The 27,186-nt window shown below is 41.8% G+C and overlaps 1 protein-coding gene across 2 annotated transcripts in view; it reads left to right on the top strand.

Annotated features, from left to right (window-relative positions):
* b4galt2 (UDP-Gal:betaGlcNAc beta 1,4- galactosyltransferase, polypeptide 2) overlaps nt 1-27,186 on the top strand; it is a 187,256-nt gene that overhangs the window by 128,275 nt on the left and 31,795 nt on the right. For both annotated transcript variants that reach the window (XM_047588864.1, XM_047588865.1), the window contains exons 5-6: nt 18,238-18,425; nt 25,866-25,988. In XM_047588864.1, coding sequence (XP_047444820.1) covers nt 18,238-18,425; nt 25,866-25,988 — 311 coding nt within the window. The remainder of the gene's footprint in view (nt 1-18,237; nt 18,426-25,865; nt 25,989-27,186) is intronic.

Here is a 27,186-nt window from a genome sequence, read left to right as displayed (position 1 = left end):
TAAATGATGAACAAGGTCATCAAATTGACCATTTAACACCGAAAATAGTAAGAAACATGCCTCTCATCATCAATATTCCGTATCCCCCGCAATGCTTAGCAGCAAGTGTGGGGTATACTGCAGTGGGAGGGCCTTGTGAGGACGTCCCAGAAGTTTGACACTTGACTTTCTTGTAAATTACAAATTACCAGGCCAGACTGAGACTTTTGTTTGGAGCGTAAACAAACGTTGCGCTTGTTGAGGAGCATCTACAGAAGCTTCAGGGGCGTCAGACATTATGAACTATTCTGGAACACAAACTGCAGCACTATGGGATTAACAAAGCGTGTCTACAAACATCTGGACTTACAGAGTTTGTAGGGAAATTCCCCCAAGAAGTTTACATAAACACAAACAACATAGACCCCCCACGACTCCATTTGAACTGAAGAAGTTACTCGGATGAAACGTCCTCAAGTCTTTACTTGAAGTCCAGTTGCCTTTTCTTTGTTTTTTCTTTGTTTTGTAACATTTTTGGATGTACCATGACCTGGATGACTGACAACCATCACTGACATACTTAGCAAAGTGTGATTTCCCACTCTCCATCAAATATCTTGCATATACCTCTCAGCACAATGTAGTATTGTGGAAGGTGAAAGGGTATTAGGCTCAGTTTCACATATTAGAGATAAAAACAGAAAAAGCCTCAGCACTCACAAACAGCACTCACCCATGATAAGTTAGGGTTAGGGTTATAATCCTGAATTTAATTTTAGCTGTTGACCCAGGCCAGATCATCTAAAGTAAGAATGGAAGACTTTACAATGATAAAGAAACAAGAAAGAGGGTAATATAGGGTGCTGTGTGTACTACATAACTTTTTGTAGTTTATGTGCCGGGGTTTCTTCATAGTGATGATTCTCCAGAGTAAATGTGATTTCTCAGTGTTGGGTCACCCTCCACTTTGACAGCAGCAACACTAAATCTTCATGCCACTGAATCCCACAGACCGAAGGAGCTCCCAAGCTCCAGTGATGGAGCGAGGCTAAACTTCTAATGCTGAACCCTCTGACTGGCAACAATGAAGATCTCCCTGCTTCACTGGGTTCAGTTCAAGCCCCAATTTTCTCTTGAAACCAGATGAGAAATGGGCTTCAGAGGCTTAAGCTCAAATAATAGTGATCTCCCGCCATGAAACAAGTTCATTCAGCAAAGAAAACGTTTTTTTTTTCTTACAAATGTCAGGTTTTGGTCCAATGACAAACACTTGACATGGCGGCGGATCAATAAAGTACTATCTTATCTTATATGGAACAACATTAGCACTGCTTTGGAGTTTCAGGAAATAAAGTACGAAACGAAAGTATCGTTTATTCAGCCACGAGTATCGATACATTAAGTCCCATTTGAATCGTATCGTTGGCTGAGTATCGTGTATCGTATTGTTTCGTATCGTATCGTATCGTATCGTATCGTATCGTATTGTATCGTGATATTAGCGTATCGCTACAGCCCTACTGTTGATATTAAAAAATAAACTTAATATCATGAATAATTTTTCAAAAAGCATTTTAGCATCTCAACATCAGCGTGTGGCCATATTTCTGACAACCTTTCTTGGTTTTACCGCTCTAATTGGCAAAGTGAAGTAGTAAATCATCCGGAAGCTTCAGAGCTAAACCCTTTTCTTCACAAATTGGTGAACCAAAACACAACAAGGAGTATTGGCTTTTTTAATTCGTCAAGTGGGCAGAAAAACAACTCCTCGTGAATCCTAATCTTGCCACGTCCACTGGATGTATAAATAGAAGTGTTTGCTAGCGTTTTGGCCTTAGCAATATTATCACGTGAAGTGTGAAACTTGAAAAATGTCACTCTTCGTGCTGTTTCATGTGCAACTTTCCGAGAAACAGCTGCCTGCTGCTCCTGTTATGCACTGTTAATCCAATACACTAGAGGCCAAAAGAGAGCGGAGTCAAGTTATAATTCTCTCTCTGTAATTCCCAATGAGCGCCTGCTTTTACAAGGCGTGTACTGTAGTCATTTGTAATGCAGTAGCATTGATTACCTGAGCTTGGCACTCTCTAACCGAAGCCCATTTTAGATCTGAAATCTCAAATTTCCTGTGTCAACCATGTCAAAACTCACTTCCAAAAAAAAAAAAAATGATCTCATTTCTTCTTTCTTAGTCTTCCTCTAACAGAGGAATGTTTCCAGATTCTTCCTGTGAGCTTGGAGACCAACTCATTCTTCATGAGCACAAACACGAGCCGAGCAATATCTCAAAAGTGATGGGGATGCTGAAGAAAGGCTCTGCCGTTATTAAGGCGAGGCAGATGGTGTCCCATATTGGTCCTGATGGGAAATGGAGAAGGATGAGTCATCTGACTGTATCGAGCTGTAACCCAGCCTCCGTGTGTTTGTTGCTGGGTTTGTATCTTACCTGGCGTAAACAGGGACCCTTAATTCATCAGGAGAACAGTCTGGCACGATATAATGTTTCTATTGTACTCTAGTTTTACGATGTAAGAAAACTAAAAACTAAATCGATGCGCGTTTCAGAAAATATGACTCATGCTCAATTGAAATAATGAATAAAAAGACTATTGTGACAAACGATAAAATCTTTCTGTTTCACATTTAATGTATTTTCATATTTTCTTTTCTAGAATATTTTCTGGTTTCATTCTTTCTTGTTTTGTTGGAAATTTTGTTGCAATATGAATAATTTTTCATTTTTCTTTTGTTACCATCAAATGTTATAAAGTTCAGTTAATCGCATAACTGTATAAATAATTAGCAACTGAGCTGATTATAGGAGTCAGTCCTGCATGAGCACAGCAGAAGACACAAACACAGATACAGTAGTTTATGACCCATTTCTAAAATCTTCTTTTCTGTGCATTTAGTTTTTTAGTTTTTTTTCCATCAAACAAACAGGGAATAAAAAATACTGTCAAAAACATGAGTCTAAGAATGAACAAATTGGATAGATTAGCACAACAGAGCACACAAGAAGTCAACAAGTCCAATCTTTTTCTTATTTAATCTAGTCTATTTATAGTCGTGTTATGCTGTCATCAAGGTTGTTCGTTATAAAAGTAGTAGCTGCTCCATCTTGTACACATTCTCTTTGTTGATATGCAACATGTGTTCTTTATTGTGGCCGCCTTTTTTTTTTTTTTTATGTGGAGTTTTTATTGACCATTGTAAACTCGATGATAGGAACAAGTCACTGCTGCACGGAGCTTTACGCCGAATGCCGCTGCAAAGGTGGTTTGGAGGAAAACAGTTTCCAGCTGGGTGCGTTACAGTTTGTGTGCGTGATGAGTGTCCTTGATGCTGGAGAGGTTAGATGTGATGAGGCACGCTATGGCTTTGATGCCTGGGAGAGAAACAGAGAGAGACTCTCCTCCCTCTGGAGAGCGCCCCTCTTTTGGTTTTTACAGCGTCGCGGTTTGTGTTTTTCCACATCCGGAGCCCCATATGTTTGTGTGAGCGGGTCTGGCGCAGCAGGTCAGAGCAGCGAGCCACAGCAACCATCTGGCCCTGCTTTTGTCAAAATGTCAGGTGAGTTTGATTCGCTGCCCTTCACCTCCCCGCCGCTTTCCTTTGGCATGCCAGTTCCACGTGTCAAGCAGCACCTCCTAAGTACAATATCCATGTGTGTGTGTGTGTGTGTGCGCGCATTTCTGAGTGACACATGACGGCCAACTCCTACAGGGCAGCGTTAACCTTTCCTGTCATTTCTCTTGGCAGCTACTCCGTCATTATCATCTTCATCTTTCCTCTTTTTTCCCTCTCCCCTTCCCTTTAATCATCATTTGTTCTGTCCGTCTTTCTCTCTCTTCTTGACCCTCTTCCTCGTTGACTCAGGCTGTCATGTTGACACAGCTCGTTCCTCTCCTCTCTCGCCGTCATTGCAGGGTTGATGCTAACTGTACTGTGGTTTGTCACTCTGTGGTTAATGCGGTACAGTTAGCGTCAACCCTGCAATGACACGATATCCTACCTCCGCCTCTCACCGGGCTCTGTCATTGATACCTAAGTTACATTTCTGCTGATGATGTGACTTTGATGCTGCAGCTAACTGTCCGTGGATGATATTGTAGTGGATAGCAGACAAGCGTTCATGTAGGTTCATTTTAGGATTATAATTTTAGTGTGCAATGTGGTAAAACTAAAAAAACAACAAAAAGAAACTGCTTCTAAATAGTTGAATCATTAGTAAAGCCGAGCCATCTGACAATGAATGAAATAAGATGAGTCACGCATTTTCGTTTGATTAATACTGCACTCTTCTCTACTTCTACCAGTTACAAATAAATGTTGAATTATACAGTGCACTTATTTATTTTGTCCTACTCTCACGGTCAAACGGGACCACTTTACATAGCAGCTGGCATAGTAAGTGGTAGTCATCGTGAGGTCACATCGCTAACTTGAGTACTGCCTTGTTTGTTTGTAATAGCTTACCTGTTTTTAGTATTCTTATTTTACATAGTCCACTCATATGTGCACAGACCCTGTGATCGCTGAATGTCTCTGCTGCTGAATTCTCCCACTGTGGAATGAATGAAGGCTTACATCATGTTTCTAAAGGTTCAAATAACTAAATAAGGGCACTAAACTCGACACTTGAACCCAATTTGACATGTATTTTAGTGTTTTAGTTTGACCCAAGTCCCATCCGCTAACGTGAAAGGGGTGGAGCTGATGACCTATGCTGTAGCCAGCCACCAGGGGGAGCTATACTTGCATTGGCTTCATTATGGAGGAGCTGTTCCTTCACCATCCGCATTTCATTATGGTGTTTATTTCAGTCACTGCTGAGATAAATGCCTGCAAGCAAATGGATAGACGTAGTACTAATGAGAGTAACAAATTGCACATCCTGCTTCTCTAAAAATGCCTTATTCACTGTTAAATGTTGAGATCAGTTTGCCGTCAGTATCTCGACGCACTCAGATGATGTGTACGACTTACTTCTGTCCAGTCCAAAAGGAATTCCGAGCATCTGTTTTTATTTTGTGGTATGTGTATAATATATAGGAATTGCTGTGAACATACTTTTAGGCGTTTCTGGTCTGCAGACACAGACGTGGACAGTTGACGAAATCACATGGACACTTGCGGGCACCCAGGCCCTTAGGGTGCACATGTCGCCAAACAGCTATTTACTGTGACTTTTCACACATTCGATCGGCCATTTCAAGTCACTGCCTCTGACCACTTGGAAAATCTACGTCCAAATAACGTTACGTAATCCTCACCAGATGGTTGCTAACCTTGTCTGCTGTTTGGTGTCGAGAGCAGAGAGATACAGTAATTTTATCCGTTGTAAACATGAACAAACTAATATACATCATCAGGAATGAGGTAAGAAATAATCTGGACTTCTACTCTGTTCGATGTTCTAGTTAAGACTTAGTTTCTTGTTTTGTGGATGGATGTAAAAAAACGCCGCAGGTATGAAACGTAGCCACACCGATTGGTCTGTTGTTGTTTTTTTCCCTGTAGTTTTAAACAGTAAATTATTGCACAGCATACATTTTAATTTCCAGTGTTATTTCAGTTTTGGCAGCTTGAGAATTTGTGACCTTTCCATTCAACATCGTGAATTGTTCTAACCTTTAATTAGGAATAAAACCATTAAATTTTCTCTGTGTATCAGTATATAACATAGAGGTCAGGATAATGGTGATTTCCCATTGTCCTTTTGCACGTAAGAGATGACGGACCGCTGAATCCTCCACACAATAACTCTGAAATAAAAAAATAAAAACGCAGTACGCTCTGCCGCTTATTTTATTTCCATACGGACGTCTTGGCCCAGTTTTCTGCAGTGAAACAACGGTTCCCGTACAGTATATTAGAGCCCTGTCCTGTGCTTATTTACTCACAACAAATTACCTGCCTCATTGTTTCAATGGCAGCGGCAGCATGGCATCTCATCACCTGCTGTTGTTTTGATGTTGCCCCTGATCTGCGACGTTCGACTACACTGTGACGGACTAGTAATTGAATTGACCGTCGTAGCCCCGGCTTTATGTGGGAGCTCCACTGTGTCAGAACTGCCAGAAAGTCATTACAGCAAATTAGTTATTCTGGCCTCACGCCAACTCTGTCACGCTCTTTCCTCCTCAGCCTTTGCGTTCTGTGCCAGGCCCTCATAATAGCAGAAAACGCACTACACTACGGATATGATTGAAGACTGTAAGGTTATGAATTAGATATACATAGACTTTTGTGTGTTTGTGCTTGCGGGTGCATGGTTGACTGCAGCATCTAATCAAGCTTTGATGAGCTTACCGGTTCCCAGGTGGAAATGAAGGGATCATCATCTTTTATTAAGAATGCATGGCCGAGTGCATTTATTCACAGACCGACTCTAATGGCTCTCTTTCTCCTTTTCTGTCTCATGTACTTTTCTAATACCAAATGATTGTTCCCCTAGCTGCTGCTGCTAATCCTGTCAAGCAGACAGTGCCAAATGCATCATTCAAAATTAGTGATGTTGAAACAATGAGTATGACACTGCGCATAGAGGCAAACAAAAGCAGATTCTTATTTCTTCTTTTTTTGGCACTTTAACCAACCTGCTGCTGCTCCTTGTCTGTGGCTAGCCAGTTAATTAAGCTAGGATTATTGAACATTGTCACAGATCTGCTTTTAATGTTTCAGGTGACTTGTTTTAAAAGGAAAATCAGTTTGGCTGCAGCTAACAGTTTACAAGCAAACGTCATCCTCTGTTCAGGCTAGAGATATAAAGCTATAGTATTTGTATTGCAAACAATGGTAGTATCAGAGTTACTACTACTACTACTAGCTTAAAGAATGAAAGCTTTTAGGATGATGAGTAACTAATGTGTTTTGCAGTTGTCTCACTCTTTCAGCTAGCGTCGTTCATGGCTAGAGAGGGAACACCTTCAAAGTCAGTAAAATTGAGAGCGAAGTAAAGAAGCGTCAACCAATGTTAGCATCTAAGGGTGATGGTGCCAATGTGTTTGTGTAGTTAGGTAATAACATGCTGTTTATGGCTTTGGAAACAATCCACAGTTATTACTGGAAAGGTTAAAGCTAGTTAGCTGGATATGCTAATGGATCTAGCTTATGTTAGCTTACACCTTATGTTAGCTTTTTTTTGGAATGACTATAAACAAGACACCATGAAAAGGAATTAAAAATAAAGATTTATTCTTGTAAGCTATAATGTTGCAGCCAAAAAAGAGAAAGAAAAACGTCTTAACCAGGTAATGTGCAAATTAGCTAACAAATAAACCCACTGTATCTGTGACAACCCTATACTTCCTGTTTCTTCTGGCAGACTTTTAACTTTTTCCGAAACGCACATCATATTTATCACAGTAAGCGCCATCGCCCCCGTCCCATTAGCAATGATCGATACCCACATTACTTTTTCTTTCTCACAATTATGAGATCTTTTCTCATAATTATAAGATGGTAATTATAAGACAATAAGTCAGCCCGCCTCTCACATACTTGCACATTATGTACTCTTTCTGTACACTTTCACACTGTTTTGGTAATTAAACGAAGCCAAAGCTTTACGGACCTGTCACAGTTATGACGTCTCTGCTATGTCGCTATTCGTGGGAGGTCTACAGTAGTTCCTTTTATTTATTATTATTATTATTCCCTAACACACACACACACACACACACACACACACTGGAAAACCATTCACATGCACTCACTCGCACATTCAGTTCAATCTCCATTAGGTGAGATAAGGTGAAATCTCTCTGGTCTTTCTTTCTCTGCCTTGACTGACCTGCCAAATGATAGAATGAGTGGCCCCACCTCCGTCTGTCTGCAGGAGGCTGATAAATCCTGTCACACACACATGGATGCTCAGACACTGCACACATGGACATACATTACATTCAAATACCCCTGATTTGGTGACAATCATTCAGACAGAGCCCTGACTAGACCTTAATCCATCTCCATGGCAACAACAGTCCAGGTGTATTATGATTGTGTGTGCAATGGCCAGAGGTGGGTGGGTGGGGGGGTTACACTGCTCGTTGGTCTTCATCACACACACACTCTCTCACGAGGCGGCAGCAATGGATTTATCTGGTGATACTCAGATATGTCTGATAGGGTTAATTGGTTTTCAGAGGGCATGTAGAGAGGGAGAGCCTGACACTGGCCAGATTACTGCAGAGACACCAGGGAAGACCTACCGGAGACGGACGGGAGCGCAGAGTACGAGAGAAGTGAGTGATGACCTCAGAGCGCGTCGTGAAGGGATGGAGGGGGAGGTGGAAGAAGATTTACCTTTTAACTAGGGAGCTCGGAGGTCAGAAAGTGACTGGGGGAAGCAGCGAAAGCTGCGAAAAGTTAGATTGGATGTGGCAAATGTTCACCTTTTCCTTCGCTGTTGTTAAATTGCCATTTTTTATTGTAGATGTTGTGTCTGCATGGCGGCATTTCAAAATAATTCTCCCACAGCTTAATCTGACAGTGCTGTCACTCTGTGTGGGCGCAAAACATCCGTTTGAATCCCTTGAGTCTGCATTGTTTGTTTATGAAGACTACAGGTTAAAAAAGAGACAAAGACATGAATAAGTTACATTTGCCCGTTAGCTTACTAGCCTAGCTTAACACAAATTTGTAATCTGGGGACTGCAGTTCCTCAAATAACCACTTGAGGCAATAAGTCAGTCCCCACAGACCGCCATGTAGTAAAAATGCTCAACTTTATAGGAGAGATAAACATGTTTACAACCTGGGATAAAGGGGCTTTTGGTCTCTATAGCTAATTTCCTTATTACTGTACAGGGGTTAAAAGTCACACATTTAAAATATACTAACATTATAACATTGTGTATAATGAGGACAAAGCCATTCTCTGTGGCAGGTGTCTCACGGGTTGTTATGCTTTAAGCCGTCACCTTCCCACCTCAAGTTTATTTGCACTCCACCTCTTTCCATCTTGGCGGTGCCTAACTCCAAACCTCTCCATCTTTACATACGCTCGGTGTTGTTGTCATGCTCTTTCAAGGTTCATTAGTGGTTGTTGTGTAGCTCCTGGCTCCTTGTCAGCAGATGGAGTTTACCCAGTTCAGGATAACAAAGCAAACTCCATCTGCCACTCCTCCGGATGACCATGAACCACAACATCCAGCGAGGGAAGTAATATGTACTAAGTACTAAGGGCTAATTTTAAAAAAATAACAATAATATATCAATCTTCAATCTGTAATTACTCAAAAATCAATGTCAGTGTTGGCATCAAAATTTAATGATGGTTGAGATGGTCAGTTATCTACAATATCCTTCTTTATTGTCTAGTATGTAGCACCATACCTTAAACCAGAGGTGACTTGCAAATCCAGGGGAATAAACAGAAAGAGGGACAAAGGATTTTGAACTGGGGACACCATGGGAGCATTTCCCAGTGTGAGCTCATTGTGCCATTTGTCTTAGAGCAACAGTGTTATTATGTGTTTAACCGCCACCTTGCCTTCAAATTTTCCTTTTAACAGAAAAATGGAGGAAATTTGGTGGTAGTGTAAATGTGGTAGTGTGGCCGAGCTGGATTAAAGCTTCTGTCTTAGATTTTGAGAAAGAAAAAATATAACCTATGTTTTTTTTTTTTTTCTAAATATCGTAATGACACCGGGATTTTTATCCCAGAGAGAAGCAACAAGAGGACTTGTCCTTGGTAAATGATTTGTGACTGTTGTGAATGCTGAATGACAATGGAAACGGTGAGTGACAATGCTCCACTTTAGTGGATTTCATATCGTCACAAACTCTTTTTTTTTTCACCGACTGTGTCAGGAGCTGTCAATTGTGATGATTCCTATTTTTAAAACATTACCAGTTTTGTGTCAGCTCAATTACTGGAAGGTGATGTTCTCATATTTCTGCGTCTGGTTCCCGAGGCAAAATACGAGCAACAGGTTGTTCCGACGATGTAGCACAAGCCTTTACTCTGATGCGGCGGCGCTTTCCTTCGTATTCCACAGGTGTGTGCATGGGGAACACTGAGGAAACCCCTTTAAAACAGCTTTTAAAAGACCCGGGATATAGTGACATGAATATTTCATCAGAACTCCGGGAATCCGAAACCGCTTTCATCCACTGTCAGTTATTTCTTCTGGGTTGTTGAGATGGTTAATTATCAATATCTGTAAAGTTGATAAAGAGCTTCATGTGCTCATAATTTCTCACTACAGGCTTTGATACAAAGTGGCTTTTAATTATATTCCTGGAATATTTATCACTGTTTGTATTTCACATTGTTCCTTACAGCCAGTTTTGAAAATTTTCCCATCAGCAATGAATTTACAAACAGTTTCTGTCGGCTCTACCTTCCCTCACACACACACACACACACACACACACACACACACACACACACACACACACACACACACGAATACACACACGGTGTTGCACATATTACAGGGAGCTGCCAACAACCACAACAGGGACCACAGTCTCCTGCTGTCAGTCATTGAGCCGCTGCAGTGAAGCAACTGGACACCTTGATGGCAGATGATGAGTGTTTTCCATTCAATTACCCCTACCCGTATTTTCCCCGACAGCCAGTGTTTCACCCCAGTGGTTTTCCAGTCAGAGGTCCACTTTCCCAGCCACTGCCCGCACTCTGCCCCAGTTATCAAAAGACGATCGCGTATTCAGCAGCAGCCATCTGTGGTACAGCAGTGGTTTTTCTAGGATCTGGATGTGTAGCTGGACATCCTACATTTGAAGATGCTTTGTCAGTAAGGTCAGAGTACACCGATCAGCCACAACATTATTGAATATTATTAACCGTACTGTGAGAATACAATTTTTGGACCTGGCATTAATGTGGATGTTACTTATACCCCTTTCACACTGAAAATATCGTGTTGACACAGGATTTTCAGACCCGGCTCGACCCGCCTTTGATGTGCTTTCAAATTGCCAGAAGTCCCAAGTCTGACCTCCTGCTGTGAGAGCTGTGTGCCTGTTTTTTTTCTCCCTCTATGTCATGGTTCTGTGTCCATGTCTTCTATTTGTGAATGTGTTTAGTTTTCTGTTTTATTTTGTTATGTTTCCTGATTTTTCTGTCCGTTGTGTTTTCTCATGTGTACTCGCTTACTCATTGGTTTCTCCCCGTGTGATTTGATTTGTCTGACCTGTGTCTTGTCATCCCTCAGCCCTCTTGTGTATATATAGCCTTGCATTTCCCTTGTTTCTCTGTCGCGTCGTTTTCATACACATCATCCCGTCTCCGTGGCTTTTTGTCTCCAGTGTTCCTGTGATTTTCATACCATGCCAGGTTTTCTTCATTCTAGTGATTTTGTTTGACTCTTGACTCCATTTATCAAATAATTTTATTTGGAACCCCAACCTCATCACCTTCTCTTGTCCTGCACTTGGGTCCTCCCCTTAAAACCCTCACTTCTTGACACTCTCATACGCCATCGCGTCAACAACGACAACATTATTACACATTTCATTGCACCGAATCTCCTCTTCTCCTTGGATGCAGAGCAGCTCGCAGATCTCACGGCCTTGCTGGTGCGCTGCCATGATCGATAAAAAAATGTGCCATGTCGCTATACAAGCTGTATATAAACACGGTGGCACATGCGCTATTCACACGGAGGTTGCCAAGTACAATTTCCTGAACATGACGTAGGGCTAATTCACCTGTGCGCTTCCATTAGCAATTGTGTAACAACACATTTGATTTGTTAGATTGAAAAAAATGGACAAAAAACTCTGCCCTTCAGAGAGTCTTATGGTAGTGGAACAAAACTTTGCTCTGTTTTTGAGCTGCTCGCAGCCCTGGAGCTTCTACAGTGACCATCCAGTGACAAAATCAGAATGTGACAGGCAGGTACATCAACGTCATTATGTAAATTAGACAGACACGCACAAAAACAGTTTAAGAACAACTCAACAAACATGAAAAACAGCACAAGGTGTTGACCTGGCCTCCAAATTCACCAGATCCCAAACTGATCAAGTATCAGAGGACCCTCAATTCAAACCATAGGACCCACAGCCCCCCACTAACAATATACTGTTACCAGACACCACAGGTTACCCTCATAAGCCCCATGTCCATTCTCTGATGAGTCAAAATCTGTTTTAGAGGCACAACGGAGACCAACACATTGGTGTATAATGTGAAATGTGTAGTTCTTCCTAAGCTCTAGGAATTACTAATCTTTCAGCTCACTGTGTCAGCATCTTTACCGTTTTCTTTTGTTTCCATCTTTTCTTTCTCGGAGCTTCATCCTTGGCTGCAGTTTACTGCAACAGTGCCCTAATAAACCCTCAGTGCACTTGACAAACTAATTAATCAGCTACCTGGCGGAGCAATTTGCTGTTAAACAGACAGTTAGCAGGAGAAGAAGTTGACCAAAACCGATCTACAGCAAATGGAGAGTAAATACATCTGTCTTGAGCTGCTGGTTTCTTTCCTGGGAAGGCAAAGAAAGAAAGTGTTGCTGCAGTTAAATGAATCAGCTGCAGCCTCGCTTCTGAGTGGTGATTCTCGCCTCTCTTCCAACTTCTAAACAGGTTAAGAACCGCGGGTCAAGACCACGAAATCAGATTCATATTTGACGTGCTAATGCATCAACTTAGTTCAATGGCAATCGCGACTCGTGTAAAACTTGTTTTTCTGCCCCTGAACTGCCAGAAAATAATAATAAGGTATGGGTGATGAAAAAAAAAAAAAAAGTTAATGAGAAAACAGCAGACATGCTTTGGGGCTGCACTTCACCCTGATGCGTTCAGGTACTTCTCTTCAGGTATGCAGCTAATCACATTTTCAGAATGGCAGTTTACAGTTCACAGCAGCTCTAATTCAGGTAGAAATGCTACTGTGTAATTCACCAAATGAACTAAGCAATTACTAATCAGAAAACACTGGCACAATAATTAATTTAACTGTTGTCTGCAAATGAGGGATGCAGTTGAATATTTAGATTTTTTTCCAGTGGAGGTTGAGTGCGCTTATTGCAAATTGCCACTGATAAAAGTGTCTGCCAAAGGAAAGTAATCATGTAAAATGTCAGAACACGACTTGTAAATGCCAATTACTGCACAACTGAACTAAAAAGCCTTTAGTCTGTACACTGTTGTCTGCATTCGAATACTTAATTTAAAGAGCTTCGCTGCAGGGTGAGTTAACTTATTTATTTATTTGTTTTTTTCCCCCTGAGACGTCTACCTGTTTTGTTTTAGATTAAATATGCAACAAATGTCGCCCATGCGATGCATTAAACTGATGGATGTCTGTCTCAGGAGCTCGCTGTTTAGCTTTTTCGGTATTTTCTCCATCTGCGAACTTGAGGAGGCAGAGCTCTCGGCAAACTGAAGAAACCCATATTTGTGGCGCACAAGCACTTGTCACACTTGTCAGTAAACTCATTTACACAAGGCTGAGGCCGCGTGCTCGCATGCATATGCACACTGCATTATGTAGAGCCTGATCAAAAATTAATGGAGCAGAAATGTCCTTGAAAGTTAAAAGATGCTTGTGAAAATTGCAAATGAGAAGCCCCAAAACCGCTCGCCGCTAAATTGGAGTACCCTTTCTGCGTTTCACCCTGTAATTTGTTGATTTGTCAAATGTTCACACATGAGCGGTTTCGCTGTCCCCCGTGGGCCACTGTAGGCAAATTGCGGCTGAGCAGCAGCAGCAGCAGCAGCAGACCTCTACGATGCATTCTGGGTGGGGGGGGGGATAAATAAATAAATAAATGAAGACGGGTTTTGGTCAGGGAACAACAGCCTGAAGGAGGAGAAATAAAAACTGTAAAATGCAGCCAACAGCCGAAGGAAATGCAGCGTCCACAGAAAGTACTGCGTCAACACAGTAAAACAAACAATAGTGGAGACAACTCGACAATGGAGTCGTGAGAGATGGAACTGCTTGGAGCGAATTAAGAGCTGTGAGTATGTCAATTATCAGTTTGGATAGTTGAAAATTGAGCTACACGTGGCTAAAATTCAGATCGAGTCCACACACGCTCACATATATCTATCAATCCCAGTCTCCTCAGTCTGAGAGACACTGCTGCAGTGTAACGGGTGTCAGCTTCCTTCAAATCCTGTATCTCGGGAAGATGTATAGGGGCTTTAAAGCCAAGTTGCTGCAAGGTTTTCACATAGAAGTCTTATTAGAATAATGCACATTGACTGCAGTAATTCCTAATGGGGTCAAGAGCGCGGAAATAGGGCTCGGTTTTTGTATGTATGCCCTCATCTGCTCGTGAAACCCAGCACTCCCCTACTCTTTGTTTGATGTCCATTTATTCCCTTCCTTCTCGTTTTATCTCTCACTGTGTCTCTTAACTAAACGCAGGAACGTGTGCATTTTAAGTCGATTAGGATCCATAGCCTCATTGATTGGATCTTGCAGCACAGAGAGATTTGGGAGGAGTTTCTGAGGAATGTGCAGATATGCGAGGTGATATAGGATGATGTTACATATTACGTGTTAATACTGAACATTTTAAAATTCTTTTCTATTAGATGATATAGAATATTATCATCCTCTATGCATTGTTAAACCTGGACTCTGAAATGTAGCATATAAGCCAAAGACATGTTTCTAGTTCCTGCAATAGTCCCACCCACCCCACTCACTTTTTTCATAAGATTTGAAACATCTTAAGATCTTTTTTCTAGGCTCTGAAAAATGTAGGAAGACTTCAAAAAACAAAAAAACAAACAAGATGAAGAATATCTCCAGACCAGACACCCCCACCCCATAGCAATGACACTCCTTGATGGCAGCAGCCATCCCTTGCAGCCTGACACAGACAAACACACACAAAAACAGTTTAAGAACCATGAAAAAGGGGCATTTTTTTGTGACGTTTTGGCGGCACTGAAGTATTGATGCCAACGGCCTCATCTTTTCATCCCAGCTTTGCATTTGTTGGCCCTTCTGTACCGTCAGCCTAGGTGGTCTAGATCCCGACAGCTACCCAGCAACTCACAACTTCACAAGTTCTCACAGTTAATGATTCACGTTTGAATGACAAACAGCATTTCACAATTTCACAAAACACACGAAAAACAGCACAGGGTGTAGACCTGGCCTCCAAATTCACCAGATCTCAAACTGACCAAGCATCTGTGGGATGATCCACAGAGACCCCTCCCCTCAACCCATGGTACCCAAAGACCAACAACACCCTGTTACCAAACACCTTCAGAAGACCCATGTCCACTCTCTGATGAGTCAAAACTGTTTTGGAGGCACAAGGGAGACCTACACAACAGTAAGACGGTGGTCATAACGTTATGCCTGATGAGTGTGTTGTTGCAGGACTTTTGTCGACAACCAGGACCAATTAGTATCAAGGCCGAGTGGCAAAGCAGCAGCCTGCTCTCTTAATGGTTTTATTAATTGAGATGTTTCAGTCTGTGATGTGTCGACGCAACGTCTAGTCGCTAACAAATACAGCTTTTCATTTCATTCTTTGTTTTTGGCTGCAAAACTTTTGAAATGTGTTTTACTTTGAGTCAAGGTTTTAAAAAAAGAAGATAAATAAATACCTGCTACCGTCCTGAGTTTCTGTGTCATGTTCCGCTCCCCTAACCTCGTATGATGTTGTTCTAACCTACTGAACCGATTGTTGTTCCAAAAACAGGCGGAAGGCCACTTTAGCTGGTAGCTGCAGCCCCTGGTGGATTTATGAACAATGGATTTTTTTGTTACCTGCGCAGGGGGATTATGCTCTCAAATCTCAGGTATTAGTGGGCTTACCAGGAGGATTACGCATTGTGCTTGATTCACACTCACCCCGAACAGATAATGCACCAGCATGGTAGCGAGTGCACCTCCAAAAACAAAAAGACGCTCGGCAGAAGTAAGGACAGGCGGCGGGTGCATTAATCATCTGGGTGATTCTGGCTGCTGTCAGAAGTGGGAGGTTTTCCCTAATGGCCGAAGGAATACGTGACTGCAGCAAATTTGTGACACTGGTTCATTGTTCCTGCTACATGCTGTAAGATACTGAGGCGTTTATTCAACTGGGAAGTCATTCTTATGATATGAAAAATGAAGCTTAGCGCTCTCATTAGCAACATAAACCAGTAATCTCGTCATGTGGGGCCACTCACGTCTTCCAGACTTAACAGGCAGAAAAAAAGCAAGTATTGTTACAGTGTCAGACTTTAACTACAGTAACATACGCAATTTAAAATAGTATCTGTTACATTATTCAATGCCCCAAATAACTAGAGTCACCACCACTACGAAAGATGGTAAAACATGATTTTGTGTGTTCTGCCAACATGTCAGATCTTGTAATGCAGTGGCTATATTTAGATTTAGATAAGATACTTTATTTATCCCCAGCGGCATCACTCGGTTGAGGTTAGAAAACCTTTGTGGTCTTGGTTTAAAGTAGGAAAAGTTCACCGTGAAACAGCATTTAAATGAAACAAGGACGTTTCCTCTCTCGTGTCTCCAAGTCCTGCACTTTATAAGTACGTTGCCCCTGAACGTAATCAAGGCAGTGACAACGTAAGTCACCGCAACATAATTTAGAAAACAATTTTGCGATATGTAAATGTAATTTCCAGAGGACATGGTTGATTTGCATTAGATTGCGTTCCAGTGGTTTCTTTAGTAACTAATCTCCCGTCCCTTTGCAGCTTTTTGCTCATGTGACAGATGAAGTTGCAGAACTGACTGGGCCTCCAGTTGTTCAGGCCCTTCGTACTCAAATAGATGGACCAGTGTGGTGTAAACGTTTCTCAACTTGTTACTGATAAAACGACATCATCTTTACTGTACTGGACGTGAAGAGTAGAAAAAATTCAAAGCATGTTCAAACACTGTCAGAGACTGTAATAGTGCAGCTTCCCTTCCTGTTTGCTGACCTCCCTGCTTCTTGACAAGGACTTTTGCTTTACCAAGAGCACCTGCTGCAGAAGGGCTCCGCAGAGAGAGGTGTACAGCACTTTGTGTCTTATTTAATTTATATTAACCTCCACCACGTCACTGTGCTTTGCTGTTCTTGCTGTGCGAGGATGCATTTATCTTTGCCACAGCGCGGAACCTGCGCCGTGCTGAGACTGAGAAACAGATGCATTACACGGCAGCAGCCCCCTTCTGTCCTGGGGTCAGTTTACTATGCATGTAGCAAACGCTTAATACTGATGTTCAGTGATGATGTGTTTTCTTAAATGGGGACTGGATGGGGAATCTGCTGTCGCGCCCGCACGCCGTCAGACACGGCTGACACGCTGCTATCGAAGAGACAAAGCCAATATTATATGATATACTGCTGCCTTGAAATGATGATGCGTTTACTGTGTTCGTTAGAAAACTCCCTGTGAAGGCTGGACCTCTGAGTGTAAGTCATTTTCGGCGAGGTGCGACATTTTGACGGTATTGACGTATTGACGGCCTCATCTTTTCATTTCACCTTTGCATTTCCAGCATTGAGTTATCCGGTCGTTGGCCTTCTGCACTGTCGGTCTCGGTGGTATAGACCCGACAGCCACCCAACAACTCACAACTTAAATTACCACAACTTACGGCTCATGTTTCCACTTGAACGACAAACGGCATTTCACAATTTCCATTAGAATTTGATCTGTTGAGGAAAGATGATTTGAGAAGATGCTAAACCTTAACACAGATGGTAATCTAAACCACACAGGCATTTGAAAAATACAACTATTTAGTGCTCAGTCTTGCTGTGAAACTTTAAAATACTTTTGGAATTTCTAGCATGCAAACAGCCTGTTTATTAGCAGTAATATTATGCATTAGTTAGCCCTTCATATATACAGTGATTCTGTTAAAACAAAGTGAAGAAGATCTCAAAGAACTGGGTTGAGGAAGACTGGAATTTGTCTCTTTGCCTGCAACAGATTTCATGGTAATAAACGTGCCAGTTCATGCTGAATTAATAAAAAACTTTGATTAGAGCCTGACCTCAGTTGACTCAGTGACTCATTCTCTCTTTGTTGATGCCACCAGTGCCTGTAGCACTTACGCAGGTGTTCATTCACATAACATTAGAAAGGACTGATTCATACCTAAATTGTCTTCTACACCCACTCGGATTGCATTTTATTTCCTTGAGGTGAAGTGAAAATAGCGTCTGTGCCTTCATACGTCCAAAGCCAGTTTCATTTAATTAAATGAAGATGTTGAACGTCCTAGAAACGTAGCTGTTGTCTGTTATCTGTGTGCTACCAGCGTTGACCCGGGCCGATGCGCTCGTGTGTGTTTTGCAGCTGGGCGAGGACACGTTCAACCGCGCCAAGCTGCTGAACGTCGGCTACACGGAGGCTCTGAAGGACGCGGAGTACGACTGCTTCATCTTCAGCGACGTGGACCTGATCCCGATGGACGACCGCAACCTCTACCATTGCTACGACCAGCCGAGACACTTCGCCATCGCCATGGACAAGTTTGGCTTCAGGTGACACGATGACGTCTAGTTTAGATTTGGCACCTGAACGCACCTTTAGGGGCCCGATCATGTCCTGAAAGACTGAAGGATGGTTTTTTATTGTTGCGGCGCATCACCTTCACGCTTCGTTTCTGATATTTAAATATTTCAAATTTTAATATGCCACTGGCTGCCTTACAGAGAGTTTCCAGCGATGGCCTGCAGCCTCTGCTCTGACAGACAGTTGACAGAGCAGTATTTAATTTGGGTAAATCTCATTAGACTTTGAAATCCTTGTCTGTAGCCTAAATTGCCATGGAAATGCACCACAGTCCACTGCTGCCAATTTTGATTTGGTCGCACTTCCGTAGCCCTAACAAGAGTGCACGTTACAAAGCGTAACTAACAAGTCTGGGCTACAGCAAGTGAAGAGACTCTCATTATCTGTGGAGACTCTCTTGCAGACCAGCGTTTAGTCAGCTACAGTTTCGCAAGGAAACTATGCAAGAAACCCATTATTTGGGGTTTTTATACATTATTTCAGCGAGGTATTGGGAATAGTGTCGTGAGAGTCGGGGTTTTTCGCTAATTAAAAATGTATTTATGTGAATTCTCCAAATAATATTGGCAACTATCTTAATGCTCAGTTTATAATTGAGCTATTTCTAAAATTATTTTAGACTCGTAATGTCGGGGATTTGCAGATTTTCCTCAAGCGGTTTCACAGCAAACGTAATATGTTTGGGTTTTAGGTGGTTGATTGAATAAAATAAGGAGTTTAACTTAACTTTAAATCTACATAAAACTGTGAATCTGTCTTTCAGCAACTAAATTGTGGTTGCAGCTTCATGCACACACTGTTGAGAAATGAGTGTGCTGTATATCCACTATTAGTAAAATAAAAAAAAATCCAATTTAGCTTATTTTTGTTTTGAGCTTGTAGAAGAGGACACTCCTCTTGGCTTCACATTAACGTGCTCCGAGATCTTTATTGTGATCCAAAAATAAGTCTCAAAACAGAATGAGAAGACGTTCAAGTTAAAGAACGCATGCAACTCGATCTCCTTGAAGGAGGAAGAGTTACCACGAGAACCTGAGCTGGTTTCTAAGATTCTCCTGCTACTGAAAGGCCGGGTCCCGTTTTAGCATCTTGCATCGCGCATGATGACCCCACACCTGCCCTCAATTATCTAAAAGCACTGGAAGTATTGATTAATGGTCTAAACATGGCCAACGAATGTGACCCAGCCGTCCACGAGCTGTCAGTCCACAAGAGTTATCCTACTGAAAACCCTCCGGGGGCTGCAGCAGGTCCCTGATATAATGCTCAATAAGCTAATGCTATCTGGCAACAAACACAATGCCAGGTGGTGCACGGGACTGCAGCTTCTTATCGTCAGTGAATCAGTTACAGTTTACTTCAGAGGTATTTTTTTGACGCCTCTAAAATAAAAGCCCACTGGGTGGAGTGAGTGGGAGGTCAAATACTTAAGTTGATTATTGATGTAAAAATCTGTCTATTACAGGGAACTGGTTCTCAGTGTCGGCGTTGTCTGTGTCAGCCTGCAACGCTTTCTGTTCATTCGGTTTAGTTTTTGCCTTTTTGGAGGCTTCCATGTTGAACGGATGAATAAAGGAAGTCTAATGAAAGTGGTAGTTTGGTATGTTGGCCCCGTCACTTCAGGAAGTCAACATTCTTTCTTCTTCAAAATGAAGAAGCCTCTTTATATAAATAGTGAAAGGACTGACAGTGAAGGACAGGTACGTTACTTTAGCAGCTCGCAACACCTAGAGCCCACTGAGCCGAGCGGTGCGCCTTGAAGTCCATTTCAACAACAAGGCTATTCTATCATAAAACATGCTTGGATGTAATAAATTATATTGGCTTTATATTTTACATGATGCTGGGGATGTTTGAGCCCTTTCTGCAGGAGCAGCGTCAATGTGCCACGGCTTAGCTTCGAAAAGCACATTCAAACGAGGTCATGACCTAATCCTGCTAATATCAGCGCGCTATTCAGTGTTTCTGCACAATGGAAAACTCACAGGTTAAAACTCTTCTTTTGAACATGAATTAGTCACTACTGAGCACAAAAATACACGTTCTTCATTAATACCTCAGGACTGACTTAAAGAGCTGAGAGGCCAATAAGGAGACAAGTACACTTCTCATTTAAATGCTGTTGAATTATGATTGGTGGAGAAGTTTGTGACATAGTAGCCAGGGCAATGACCAGCACCAAGGGAACAGTTTGGGGAGATGAGGCGATTTGCTGGAGGGTGCTTCAGCCATGGATGTAGAGGAGGCCTATTCACTGCCCACACGCACATACAACACACTTCTCTAAGCACCAGGCCACAAAAACATAGATGTAGAATTTTTTCAAATTACTATAACCATTCCAACTCAGGCAGAAAATTATATGTTACTTTTGGGGTTTTAGAGACTTTTATACCAGTCTAATTTACACTATTTTGACCTTTTGAGAGAGTCACTGTAATCGAGAAGCTTTACTAAAAGAAGTTACTTGGTATTTGTTACTGCGGGCCACTGTGTTGCCTTTACTGCCACTTTGGAGGAACAAATGTTGTTCCTGGACAGTGTTGTTCCTTGTCAGCGCTCATTAGACCTGATAATGCTAACACAACCACTAGCATTATGTGAGAGGCCCAAGCTAAGCTGTGCTTCATTTTTAGAAGTGTTTTGGCTCGTGGTCTTCATCGAGGTCACCAAAAAAACATTCTGCAAACAACATATTAAATTGAGTATGAAGCTAGAAAAATGTTTAAGACAGGGGTCAGCAACCCGCGGCTCTCTGTGGCGAGTGGTGCGGAGCAAGGACGCTGATCAAAGCCGTTCATTTTTTTACGCTAACTGCCTCAGAATAGCGGCAACTAGTCACTCATCAGTGAAAGAGCGAGAGCTACACAACAACTGAATGACACTGAACGCCACACCACACTCACGGTTGTAACGTCAAACAACCGAAAAACACTGAACTCCCACAGTGCATTGCAGCACATTTACTAGTTGCTATCGAGTATTTAATTCAAAGGTATTTTTATTTTAGTGCGTTAGTTTTTTAAATATAATTCTAAATATGAATTGATGGTGATCTTTTAATATTAAAATAAAATCTATTTAATCTTTTGTCGCTCAAAATATACGTCACAACTGCCGACGTGCGACACCCGCCGGCAGGTCCAGCCCGCTATTTACTGAAGATTTCGACCCCAGGTAAGACAACCACGGATAAATCCCTGTTATGTTACATAAATGCAATTTCGTTTTCTCTGTAGCAGTTATTTCATTTCATAAATGCAACACACTATAGGCCTAGCATAGAGGTAAAAACGATATATGCAGTGTTATCTACATTTTAGACGTCAAAGCGGTTTTGTGGCTCCCAGTGTTTTATTTTGTGTGGGAAACGGGTCCAAATGGCTCTTTGAGTGTTGAAGGTTGCCGACCCCTGGTTTAAGAGAATCATACATTAGATGTGTACGTCGGGAACAAACGATCATACACACAGGTCAGTCATAACTAGGGAGTGGTACCGATACTTGGTACCATGATGGCACCATTGATGTAAACAGTGGTAACCAGACCGAAAAGCAACGCAGATTCCAATTATTCATTTCGGTGCCACTGAATTTTTAATTACTGCCAATTAGCTCTTTTTCCATCTAAGAACTGGGACTGGGCGGATCGATCTAAATAACGATAGTATTGATACCTGATAAGATCGATACTGGTGTGATGAGATCAATACTTTTGTTACAGCTTCTCTCAGCATATTCCTCCTCGCAGAGTTCATGTGAGCGTGAGTTTGACGCTTAAATCTTAGCATCACAGCAGCATCGCACAGCTGCCAATGGGTCCGTTATTGAAATGCGTCGGTACTCAGAAGAGACGACAGTCCACTTCTTTTTTTTATATTTATAATTACATTGTTGCTTTTGTTCACTTATTTTGCTGAACATATACTGACTTTAATTATTTATATTGTAACTGGTTAATAGAAACAGGTTTATTTGCCTAAAATGTTTGTCCTGTAATTTATCATAATCAACTAACTAAAGGGAAAATTGCGAAGTTATCAGTGACGTTCCAACAAAAAGTATCGGTGTTGCCGATATTAGCCCTGTATGCGATACTAGCCCTCTATTTACTTGGTGTCGGATCGATACCGAAATTCCCATTATCGCTCAGCACTACCAAGAACTTCATTGACGAAGGCGATATTGTGCAAGGGAGGCAACACCTCAAGTGTGATTAAACATGTGACGATAACGCAGCATCTTCTTAAGAGCCGAGAAATGTGGCGTCTTTGACAGCCTGTGAGCGAGACCCCACACCGAGCGTCAGCCGGAGAGGAGAGCAGATGATACACTGCTGTTTTTATTATGATGAATTATGACAAGTTGGCTGTGAATTTTATTTTATATTGGTTAATTTATTTCTTAGTCTTGGTCGTATTTATATCATTTAAATAAAAAGGTGCCATTTTTGGACAGAGTTTATATGTCTTTTGTACTGTTTCCACTACTCTCAGTGACCTTTGACCTGCCCCAGACACTCTGTTGTCCTTAGTATCTTAAATTTAAGGCTAATACTGTAATACCGTCACGTCTGTAATGTTTCTCACTGGGGTCCGAGCGTTAGAATTTGATGACGAATGTCACACGTTCCCTAGAAAATAATTAGACACCTATAGGGTTTGGGCAGTTTCTCTGAGTTGTGGGGGAAAAAAAGTAAAAATTTCTGCCGTCTCTCACTCTGTCTTTCTCTCTTCCTCTTTTCACACACACAAACACACACACAAACACACCCACACACACTTACACACACACTCCTGACCATATTGTAGCTGGGAGAACTTGTGCGGAAACATACGGCCTCATTAGTTTCTGCTTGTCATCTTTCAACAGGGAGCTGTCATACATTTGACAACACATGCTGCACAGAATCTACACACATGTACGCGCGCACACACACACACACACACATACACACACACACGCTGCCCTCCGGTTAGACTCCAGGCGCCTGTCATGACACTCCCAGCTCACGTCCGTCCCACTCCACTCCACTAGTCTCACGACTTTTTGAGGGGAAAAAATAAAACAGCTCGTCCACCCTCTTTTCTTTTTTTTTTGTTTTTTTCTCCACTGTCTGCAGCCTCACAAAGACACGCACACAGATGGCTCTTCCATTAATTATGAAATCACATTTTGCTTTGTCTGACGTTCCCTTTGTAGCGCACACATTAAAACTCGCCATTAAAAACTTCCCTAGCATCTAATCTAACAGGGCAACTCGCCTCATAAACAAGTAAGAGATAATCAGCTGCAGAGGCCAGAGGAGAAATTCTATCTTCCTTCCTTAACACCCGGTCATTTCATGTGTCTTGAGTGGATTATGCATGCGTATGGATTATCCACTTACTGCCAAAAGACACCCATAAATTATCCACTTAAAACTATCTGAGACGGAGGAGATCTAATTGCTCGAAAACACTCGAATTTCATTCACATGTAAATTGTTAAACTCTTGAATCCGCGTCCTCCTGATTCATGGCGTTATGTGGCGTCCGTGGACAGCGAACTAAATAGCACTGAGCAATGAGGCGCTATCGACGCAATACTCTCAAGTGGATCTGTGATATGGTGTGATATGTTGATGTAGTTTGCTGATGAATGAGGTAAATCCCTTATTAGATTTATTGTGTTTTCCCTTTGGTTTTGTTTCTTTTCACGCGGCAATAAAAAAAAATATATATATATATAAATCGATCGTGCATCACTAATGTGAGACCTTTCACTCCGCTCATTGATACGTGTCTGGGGTGGGAGTGAGACAACAGATGCAAAGAAGAAGAGAAGATTTATTTCTAGTCCCATTAGACCTCAGTCCATCCCGTAGCAAAGTGAATGTGACCCAGAATAAGCATTTTAGCTGCGTCAAGGGTAACAAACACAAAATAATCAGGTACTGTTTTATGTTGGTGGAAAGTTCCTTAAAGTGTTCGTTTTGGCCTAAGCTTAGGTTTTAGAAATGTGCATTATTAACAAAATGCCGTCTTCCACTCAGCCTGAACTTTGCTGCTGTCTTTCATCCACATTTCCTTTCTTTTCCTACGCAAACTATTCACTAAAAGTAAAATGCCCCCCAAAAAATGGTAATTAACGATCAGTAATTTTCTCTCTGTTGAATTAAAGAAATGGGGACAGCATAAAAGCCTGATTGTTGGACTGAGTGGAAGGTCACAGAATTGACTGTAGTTAATTATTCATGTAAAAATGTGTTTGTAAGAGGCAACTGGTCCTCAGTGTCAGCGTGGCCTGTGTCATCCTGCAACTCTTTCTGCTCATTTGTTTTAGTTTTAGCCTTTAGTAGCCCTCCACGTTAAAGAAAGGAACACAGGAAATCTAATGAAAGCAGTGCGTGTTAGTAAAGTCTGGTATTGTGGCCCTGTCAACCCTTCTTCGTCTTTTTTTTCAAAATAGAAAAATCACCAGACTCTTTAGTTAAACGGTGAAAGGACTGACAGTGAAGGACAGGTAACATTAAGTTGCTTTAGCAGCTCTCAACACCACAACAGCTCCCTGAGCAGAGAGGGTTAACACAAAGTCGGATTTATCTGCTCAGAAACTCGTAGAAACCTCACTACCCACGAGCTGAGTTTCCAAGATGGCCGCCCCTTGTGTAAACAGTAATTAGAAGCTCCTGTAATATTCCATTTACTATCACTTCTGATTAGTTTTCATTGGATTAAATCGGTTGTACAGGGAGTATTTTTCCTCATACATATGTTGAAATGCTGTTACAGTGTAAAGTTTTTCATATTCTATATGGGAACTACAAGCCCAGGTCACGCTAGCAACGAGCTAAAAACACTAGCTTACCCAAAACAGAGCCACCGGGGCAAACTGTGATTAACAGTGTATTTTTTTTTTTTTTTTTACATTTAAATTAAACTTTTAAAACTTTTGAATATTTTTATAAATTTCTGCCTCATGCAAATTCCATCACTGCAAATGACTCATGAGTTGGTTCAAGTTATCTGTTCGATTTACAATTTTACAAACTAAATTTAGTTTAACGTTATAGCAACAACAATATCAAGAATTTTTTAAAAACTTAAATTTCACTCTGCACTCAAAAAATGTCATTATTGAACACAGAGTTATATTCGGACAAGGCCAACCAGTTTTCCGATTTCTGTAACTGGAACGCCGCCGATAATGCACCGTAATGGTCATTTGAAGTTTTTTTTATTTAATAGTTTAATAGATAATAAACTTTTCTCAAAATGTGATCCTTGAACACCTCGGTGAAGCATAGGACCCAGGCTCCCAGTCTTCCTGTGAATGATCTTGTTCCTTTTAGTTATGCGTTCATTCCCTCAACTGCTTCCTCTTACACACATGACACACTTCTCTGTTTCCCGTTCTTCCGTCCTGCAGGCTGCCGTATGCCGGCTACTTCGGAGGAGTGTCAGGCCTCAGTAAAAAGCAGTTCCTGAAGATCAACGGCTTCCCAAACGAGTACTGGGGCTGGGGAGGGGAGGACGACGACATTTACAACAGGTAGGTCCCGAAGGATTCGCCCAGACCTGCTTACGTCTGCTTGTCGTCTCCTCACCGGTAAAATATGACATTATCCTACATAACAGAGTCATTTTCCGTACAGCGAGTTAATTTTTACAGCCCAAACGAGACTGAATTGCTTTTATTGATGAGCGCAAACGCATTGTCTGCCATCTGTCGCGGTTATGTCCGGACGTCTCTTTGGAATAAAACTCACGTCAGACCACCAGCTGTAACACATTCACTTACATGCATATGCTTCATGCTGCCAGAGGCTGTAGCAGCACAGCCGTGCATCACGACCAAAAGTGACGCAGAAGTTCCTGGAGGGGGTTGATTTATTAGAGCGGTTCAGGGAGGGAGAGTGATTATCAAATAAATTAACCTTTTGAAGCACTTCACTCAGCTTTTAATGACTCGCTGACGCTCGTTCATGATGTCACGACGGATGTCGGCTGAAATCGAATCAGTAAGAGGAATGTTTGTTTGACGGAAAGATGAGTCAAATCTGGTTTAATGTGCTGCACAGCCCGAAGGGTCATTAGTTAAATTTATCGCCTGCACTGGCGGTTGTTTGGACTAAACTTTGCTTAATTACCTGGTGAACTGATGATCTGACTTTTAGCAAACGATTACTGCACACTCATCCATCTGCGCTCGGCGCCACCGGAGCTAAAGCGTCACGACGGCTATATACAGCGAATAAAGATTTAGTGTAGACGTAATGAGGCTAACTAAACATAGCACCTTAATCTTCCATACATTTCCTGATATCTGCAGATTAGCCGCATCCATCTGAAAACTAAAAATGCCGATTCTATATTTCTGTACAAATGAAATGAACACTTAAGGTGGCGTAAATATTTTCAAATTGTCAGCTGTTGTCTGGATTCGGCTTTAAAAGAAAATGCATTTCGGTGACATAAACGGATACATTTGCATTCAGAGGGGGGTGGGGGGGGGGCTGGGCTCGAGTGTGCTAATTATAAACACACACAGCGACACACACTCACACAGCGGGAGTCTTCTTCACAGACGCGATGCTTCCTACATCTTTTAGTTTATCTCTATTCTTCACTAGCTGTTTTTCCTTTATCTCTGCGTGTCCCACAGTGTGAAGCTTATTTTTCCTCCCCTCAGACTAATAGTGTTATAAGAAATCTGAAAAATGGAGCGTTTGGGAATTGCTGTTTTGAGA

Source organism: Mugil cephalus, chromosome 7 (genome assembly GCF_022458985.1).
Source record: "Mugil cephalus isolate CIBA_MC_2020 chromosome 7, CIBA_Mcephalus_1.1, whole genome shotgun sequence".
In the NCBI taxonomy this organism is placed as follows: Eukaryota; Metazoa; Chordata; class Actinopteri; order Mugiliformes; family Mugilidae; genus Mugil; species Mugil cephalus.
The sequence above is the reverse complement of the archived record's forward strand: the minus strand, read 5'-3'. Positions and strand labels throughout refer to the sequence as shown.